The sequence below is a fragment of the Oncorhynchus kisutch genome, linkage group LG8, assembly GCF_002021735.2.
Source record: "Oncorhynchus kisutch isolate 150728-3 linkage group LG8, Okis_V2, whole genome shotgun sequence".
NCBI lineage: Eukaryota > Metazoa > Chordata > Actinopteri > Salmoniformes > Salmonidae > Oncorhynchus > Oncorhynchus kisutch.
In genome coordinates, this window is record NC_034181.2 from 55,817,846 (window position 1) to 55,826,505 (window position 8,660).

Consider the following 8,660-nt stretch of genomic DNA (forward strand, 5'->3'; position numbering starts at 1 on the left):
CCATAAACAATACTGAAAAAGGCAAAGGAAAACACTGGTGCACTGCATCTCAGTGCTAGAGGTGTCACTACAGACCCTGGTTTGATCCTGGGCTGTATCACAACCGGCCGTGATTGGGAGTCCCATAGGGCGGCGCACAATTGGCCCAGCGTCTTTAGGGTTTGGCTGGGGTAGGCCGTCGTTGTAACAAAGAATTTGTTCTTAACTGACTTGCCTAGTTAAATAAAGGTTAAATGAGAAGCGTTATGTTTGGGGCATCACTGAGTAACTGTTTCCTTATTTTCAAGCATGGTGGTGGCTGGATCATGGTATGGGTATGCTTGACATCACATCGGCAAATGCTTGGGAGTAAAAAGAAACGGGACAGGGCTAAGCACAGGCAAAACCCTAGAGCAAACCTGCTTCAGTCTGCTTTACACCAGGCACCTTTCAGCAGGACAACAGCCCACAACACAAGGCCAAATCTAAACTGAAGTTGCTTACCAAGAAGACAGTGAATGTTCCTAAGTGGCCAAGTTAAAATTTTGACCAAAATCTGCTTGAAATACTATGGCAAGACTTGAAAATGGCTGTCTAGACATGATCCCCAACAATTTGACGGAGCTTGGAGAATTGTTTAAAGAATAATAGCCAATATTGCACAATACAGGTGTGTAAAACTCTTAAAGACTTACCCAAGAAGGCTCACAGCTGTAATTGCTACCAAAGGTGTTTCTAACATGTACAGTATGGACTCAGGGAGCTGAATACTTATGCAATGACTATATTGTATTTACACATGTTTCATTCATCTTAAATAAAGTTATGATTGTTCTTCCACTTTGACATTCCAGAGTATTTTGTGTAGAGTGTAAACATTTTTTGTTGTTGATTAAATTAATTTTAATCCCACTTTGTAACACACAAAAAATCCAAGGGGTCTGAATACTTTTGCAAGGCATTGTACATTGCTTTGGATAAAAGCATCTGCTAAATGGCATATATTAAACTCAGCAAAAAAATTAACTTCCCTTTTTCAGGACCTTGTCTTTCAAAGATCATTTGTAAAAATCCAAATAACTTCATAGATCTTCATTGTAAAGGGTTTAAACCCTGTTTCCCATGCTTGTTCAATGAACCATAAACAATTAATGAACATGCACCTGTGGAATGGTCGTTAAGAAACCAACAGCTTACAAATGGTAGGCAATTAAGGTCACAATTATGGAAACTTAGGACACTAAAGAGGCCTTTCTACTGACTCTGGAAAACACCAAAAGAAAGATGCCCAGGGTCCTTGTTCATCTGCGTGAACGTGCCTTAGGCATGCTGCAAAGAGGCATGGGGACTGCAGATGTGGCCAGGGCAATAAATTGCAATGTCCGTACTGTGAGACACCTAAGACAGCGCATAGGGAGACAGGACGGACAGCTGATCGTCCTCGCAGTGTCAGACCACGTGTAACAACAGCTGCACAGGATCGGTACATCCGAACATCACACGTGCGAGACAGGTACAGGATGGCAACAACAACTGCCCGAGTTACACCAGGAATGCACAATCCCTCCATCAGTGCTCAGACTGTACGCAATAGGCTGAGAGGCTGGACTGAGGGCTTGTAGGCCTGTTGTAAGGCAGGTCCTCACCAGACATCACCGGCAACAAAGTCGCCTATGGGCACAAACCCACCGTCGTTGGACCAGTCTGGCAAAAAGTGCTTTTGTTGCGGTTTTGTCTCACCAGGGGTGATGGTCGGATTCGCGTTTATCGTCGAAAGAATGAGAGTTACACCGAGGCCTGTACTCTGGAGCGGGATCAGTTTGGAGGTGGAGGGTCCATCATGGTCTGGGGCGGTGTGTCATCGGACTAAGCTTGTGGTCATTGCAGGCAATCTCAACGCTGTGCGTTACAGGGAAGACATCTTCCTCCCTCATGTGGTACCCTTCCTGACATGACCCTTCAGCATGACAAAGCCACCAGCCATATCACAGCAAGAACTGGCAAATCTGGTGCAGTCCATGAGGAGGAGATGCACTGCAGTACTTAATGCAGCTGATGGCCACACCAGATACTGACTGTTACTTTTGATTTTGACCCCCCCCCCCTTTGTTCAGGGACACATTATTCCACATTACTCCCTCATGTGGTACCCTTCCTGACATGAACCTCCAGCATGACAATGCCACCAGCCATACTGCTCGTTTTGTGAGAGATTTCCTGCAAAGACAGGAATGTCAATGTTCTGCCATGGCCAGTGAAGAGCCCGGATCTCAATCCCATTGAGCACGTCTGGGACTTGTTGGATTGGAGGGTGAGGGCTAGGGCCATTCCCCCCAGAAATGCCCGGGAACTTTCAGGTGCCTTGGTGGAAGAGTGGGTAACATCTCACAGCAAGAACTGGCAAATCTGGTGCAGTCCATGAGGAGGAGATGCACTGCAGTACTTAATGCAGCTGGTGGCCACACCAGATACTGACTGTTACTTTTGATTTTGACCCCCCCCCCCCCCTTAGTTCAGGGACATATTATTCCATTTCTGTTAGTCACATGTCTGTGGAACTTGTTCAGTTTATGTCTCGGTTGTTAAATCTTGAAATGTTCATACAAATATTTACACATGTTAAGTTTGCTGAAAATAAACACAGTTGACAGTGAGAGGACATTTATTTTTTGCTGAGTTTATATTGTATTATACTGTATTACATAAACTGTACTAGAGAAGGCCCAAAATGTTTTTGAATCAGAGCAAAGTTTGTACCTGTTATTCCCAATGGAATAAAACATAAAAGGGAGAGAGAGAGAACTTTGTGCGAAGTGAAGTGTTTTTATCTTTTTGATCAGATCTGACCCACTCTAGATTCACAGAGTGTTCCACACATAGTAAGCTTCAGTCAGACTGGTTGTACATACAGCCTCAATTGGGAAATGCACTACACCAAATACAGTGTACACAAATTGACTTGCCAGGGTCACCAAAGGTCACATATAGCAACAGCCATCCAAATGAACACTAAATCCTTTTGAACACGGAATCCAATTGATGCCTGGAGATGAGGAAACCCCATGAAAATCAGAAAATCTTACACTCACCACATATGATGAGTAGGATAAATTAGTGTATGGTAACAATTGACACTGCAAAGACTGTCTTGCACATGACATCAGAGGTCAAACACACTCATAATAATGTAAACTTTTGACATCTGACTTTGACCTGTGATGTCCCAACCCCTTTTTAACCAAGCTTGATGGCAAACAGTATCCGCAGCCGACACAGGCTTACCATTTCGTTGTCATAAGTCGGGTAGCGTAACCATTATGACGGCACGGTTCACGTAAAACAAGTTTAAATTGAAGGCGTTGATGCCATGCTGGGGAAACGGCAAACAGATGCCGTTAACCTTTTTGATGAGGATTTGCTCCACAGCAACTTTTTAACATAACTAATTACAGTGTATTGATGCAGTAACAAAACACATTGAGCCAGCCGCTTTGTGTGTCTGGATGTACCGTTTCAAAAGAACAATGAATACCAGTGAATGTGTTTGTCTGACAGGCGATGACAGGTTTTCTGGATAAAGACAAAGAGCTCTGAGTGCAGAGAATATACAAATATTGCTTTGTACAACTCAGTTTGAAATATTTTATTATTATATTAGGCAGAATGTCAGGGCCGCAAAAGTATCAATGCTGTCAACATCAAGAGTGTGTGTTTGTGCGTGTGTGTATTGGGGCTGTACAACCAAGTAGTTTCGGGTGACAGATTAAATGAATGCTATCAGCAGGCTAGTGGTGGCCCGTGCAGCACATTATCGTTTGTTTTGATACAGTTGGCCTAGTCTATTCATATTTAATGGCATCACTACCGTCAATGAAAAAAGTGCGTCACGTTATCCCTTTGCGCGCGCGCATATCTTACTTTTTGGATTGTTGCATCATTGAATGTAGTTCGAAATGTATGTATATCCTTCTAGAAATGTGGGTGTAGTATGGCAGTACCTGACCTGATTCAAAAACATGCAGCAAGCAACTAAGTCTTTCATCAATTCATTTGGAATGTCTCCGAATGGTTCCAGAGTGTGTCGCATGATGTGTACGGTGACATCAGTGTGTGTGTGTGTGTGTGTCAAGCTCATATACAGAAAACCACATCACATGGTGATTGTATTTAAAAGGTGAACATACCTTGGAAAACAACGGCCTGCTGGAGATCTTGGTGCTTTCTGGGATGACCAACAGACCTTCCTTTCTCATTTTAGAGAAATGTGCACTGTCCAACGAATAAGAGATTAAGTTCACAAACCCAAAGTTTCCATGATGACAGTCATTTTTCCCCCAAATAAGCTTCAGTCAACGTCCGTGTAAAGGGATATTGTCAGTTAGTTTGAGGTGGTTTTAAAGGGACGGAGTTGTAGTGGCGCAAGATATCCCGTGCAGGACCTCTCGTGACAGCCAGTGTGGAGCAATTTCTCATGTCAGTCTGCAGAGTAGCTAGTGGAACTCCTGTGCTTCACCTCGGTGTTCGGTCAATAGAAGGCTTCATTTTGTCCTGATCGTTGCAAAGAATGTTGTTTGCCAAGCGTCTCCCTTGTTGACCTCAGTGTGCTGCCAAAATAGGCATCATGCTCATTTACTCAAGAATCTCACAAATGATTTAGCTATTTCAATGTTTCCGATCGATATTGAATGATTATTTTATTGTGTACACAGAGGGGTTAGACCTACACTGAAACGCAATACGAATTCATTATTGTTCAGAATAAAAACATCTCAATGCTCATTATGTCAGACAAAGGGTGTCTAGGTTGCCATATGTCCTACAGTTCCTGTCTCTCAGCACAACTTCCAAGTCTATCTCTCTTGAAAGTCAGCGTCTCAAACAAGCTTTTACAATAGTGCAAACTAGGCCTACTATAAACTTGGACTTTATCGCATAACAGCAAAACAATAACTACATCTCCCCATCCATTATTGACAAATGAAACTGATAAAGTGCATATGCTTTAGCCTGTCCCTTACATATTTTCGATTTCATTTGTAGATTTACGAGGCCCAGATATGTAGCCTGTATCTGATATCATCGGATTACATTGGTCATAATAGTTATAAATCCGTAGGCCTATATTCCTCTAAGCAGAATAAAACACCATGTTTGAGCTTCCCAAGGTCTAGCTAAATATAAAGTGTGTGTGTGTGCATGCGCGCAAGTGCGCACTTGTGTGAGTCGGACCACCTATGTGTGTGTGATATGACAGCATATCTTTCTTCACGAGAATAATGTTGTTGTTTTGTCATCACACGTCAGTTTGTTGTGACTTTGAACTTGTACTGTTTTTCCTGCCAATGTCTGTCCCGTTTCCTTTACTCGGGCTTTTGTCCACCCCACACAGCGACTCCGTTACCCCCTCTTCCATCTCCATGTACTCCGCTTTATCACCCAGCGAAGAGCCCGAGGGGGACCCTTTGAATTTTTTAAGAAAGTTTGGGAAATAGGGGCAGACAGGTGGTGGGGCTTCAACAACCGGTGGTGGGTCTGCTTCATTATCAGTCTCCCTGTGGTAGAAGTAATTGAAGTTGGATACAATGACGGGCACTGGAAGAGCTATGGTTAACACACCCGCTATGGCACAGAGCGAGCCCACTATCTTGCCACCGACAGTAATTGGTTTCATGTCTCCATATCCGACCGTGGTCATTGTGACGACAGCCCACCAAAAAGCGTCGGGAATACTTGTGAATTGAGACGCGGGTTCGTCTGCCTCAGCGAAGTACACTGCACTTGAGAACAAAATAACACCAATAACGAGGAAGAAAATCAGAAGCGCTAGTTCCCTCATACTGGCGCGGAGGGTATGTCCGAGGATCTGCAGTCCTTTGGAGTGCCTGGAGAGTTTAAAGATGCGAAAGACTCTGACAAGGCGGATTATTCTCAATATTGCAAAACTCATTGCCTGGTCCCCTTTGCCTTGCTGTTGAGCAAGATCTGTGCCGAGCGTGATGAAATAAGGCAAAATGGATACAATGTCTATAGTATTCATAATGTTTTTAAAGAAATCCGTTTTACTTGGACTTGCAAAGAAGCGCACTATAATCTCAAATGAAAACCAAATAATGCATACCGTCTCCACAATGAAAAAAGGGTCGTTAAAAGGAGTCTGTCCATGAGGTTCTGTCGAATTGTCTCGTGGTTTAAGGTATTCTTTTTCGTCCCTGAACTCTGGCAACGTTTCCATACAGAAAATGACTATTGATATAACGATGACTAAAACGGACACGACTGCAATCCCTCTCGCAGGTTGTGAGCTCTCTGGGTATTCAAAAAGAAGCCAAACTTGGCGTTTGAACTCGTCCTCTGGTAAGGGTTTCTCTTCCTCTTTGACAAAACCCTCATCCTCCCGAAACTTCAGTATTGCCTCCTCTCCGAGTTCATAGAATTTCACCTCCTCAGAGAAGATGTCAAAAGGTACATTTTGGGGTCTCTTCAGTCGCCCCCCTGACTGGTAATAATAAAGAATAGCGTCGAAGCTTGGTCGGTTCCTGTCAAAAAAATATTCATTCCTTAGAGGGTCGAAGTACCTGATTCGTTTGTCCGGGTCTCCCAAAAGAGTGTCAGGAAACTGTGTGAGAGTCTTAAGTTGAGTTTCAAACTTTAGTCCGGACACATTAATAACAACTCTTTCGCTGCTCCCATATTCACTGTAAACATTTGCGTATCCTGATTGGGGACGTCTGTCTGTGAGTGAGACAGTCTCTTCATCATCCATATTACAGAGAAAACTGGAACTCTTGCTTCCCCTGTCCTCCTCTTCCCCGCCTTCCGCCTCGTCCTCCTCTATCATATCCTCCTCTGATCCAAGTAGCGCCAACTCCGAGTGGCGCAAATCCCCACCGAGAGTCTGGCGACTCCTTCTCCAACGTCCTACGCCGCGTTGCTTTTTCCTTTCTCTGAGAACCTGCTGCTCGGACTCATGGTAGTGCTGCTGTGGCTGTTGCGAGGAGGAGGGGCGCGAGGCGGTACTGCCGCTACTGTTGTTGGCATTTGATGAGGAGGCGGTGCGAGACTGATGCTGCTGGTGGTTGTTAAGGAGATGGCCAGAGGACTCCCCTCCCTCTCCACTTGCTGCACCTTCCGCAGCGGCTGTTGCCTGCTGTACCTGTCTCTCCCTTTCGTGCTCCCTTTCCCGTGCGCGAGCATACCCGTAAGGCAGTCGAGTTTTGCACCCATTATCTGCACCTATCATGGCAAACTCCATTTTGAGAAGGGTGTAAATTCAGTTCTGAGTGAATGATATAATCCCTTTAGCGACGACTCGTGTAGGACAATGGAAAGTAGCAAATTGTAGCAAAGGGCGCACAGGTTGGTTGATCCTGCTTTGACAGATAGCAGGCACCTGTTATTCAGTGAGTCTTAGGTGAGTTAAGAATGCGTAATTAAAGGTCAATTTTTGGAATATAGTTCACATTGTCGTTGACAAAAATCACATGAATATATTTTTGTAAACTGACTCCTCATTTATTTTATGACATCATTATTACAGCCAAGTGAATATAGGCTGTGGATGGGTAGGCCAGATATCACCAGATATTGGACAATATATTCACAAAACCACCTAATTTGTCCCTCAGGTGCTTAACTCCAGTGTGAGTACTTGCAGAAATACGGCATTTTTGCCTTTTCGTGGTCCCTCCTGGTTGCCATTTTAGGTGATGAGAAAACCGGCCCTTTTATGCTGTACACCTTCAGTGATTCTGAATGACTTTATTCCTCTGACGTCTTCAGCAGCTGCAAGGGAGAAACAGCAGTTCGATTAGACAACCTACAAATGTATGTATTCAAATGCATGTCCCCTGTTTGGGCGATGCATGCACTATAGCCGACGTCGCATCACCAACTTAAAAGCAAAAAACACAAGTCTAATAATAACCGTAATTATAATGACAATATTTATAACACGAATTAATAATTAATCATACTAATAATAATAATAATAACTAACATGGCAACAGAAGACAACGCATGATAACTGCAACATTTGTCTGTGTAAACATTATTTAAATTACGCACGGAATTGTGTTCACTCTGTTAAAAAAAATGCCCCACCTTCATTCATTTAGACATTCCACTTACATATGATAAAGGCCGAACGAAATCGTCTCAGCACCTTACAAAATGTGCTGTAGGTGAGGATGCAATTCCTTGGTTTGCCCAATTTCGCATCTTGTTTTGGGAATATTAAAATCCCTCGACGTATCCAACCGGCGAACATATCACCTATACATCTGTGTTCGATTGCACTCGAGGGATTACACTTTTTGGACGCGTCTCGGCGTTGTCTTGTCTCAATTCAACAGGATCTATTTATTGAATATCATCCCCATTCCCGAAAAAAAAGATCCACCGCTGCATCGGTGCTGGCAGCAAATATATATATAAAACGCAGGTCTAGCGAGTATCAATAGCTCAGCCTGGTCAAAGAAGCTGCGTCGGAGAGAGGGCAAATAAAAGTTTATGTTGATATGTGAAATCGCCCACGGTTAAGTAAGCGCATCACACATCTGTCTGTTGCCTCTACCTCCCCAATTTCCCATTGTGCGTGTTATTGAGGAGTTGTGCCTCGTCCAAGTCGAGCATGTGCCGCAGCGCAGGCAGAGCTCGATCATCCCCCAGTGGATAGAGCGGGT

At 43.9% G+C, this 8,660-nt stretch overlaps 1 protein-coding gene across 1 annotated transcript in view; it reads right to left on the reverse strand.

Annotated features, from left to right (window-relative positions):
• Nucleotides 1-7,755, reverse strand: part of LOC109895034 (potassium voltage-gated channel subfamily A member 1) — a 34,107-nt gene extending 26,352 nt beyond the window's left edge. The window contains exon 1 of the mRNA XM_020488690.2: nt 4,164-7,755. Within this exon, the coding sequence (XP_020344279.2) occupies nt 5,273-7,231 (1,959 nt within the window). The 5' untranslated portion in view covers nt 7,232-7,755 and the 3' untranslated portion in view covers nt 4,164-5,272. The remainder of the gene's footprint in view (nt 1-4,163) is intronic.
• Nucleotides 7,756-8,660: the final 905 nt, after the last annotated feature.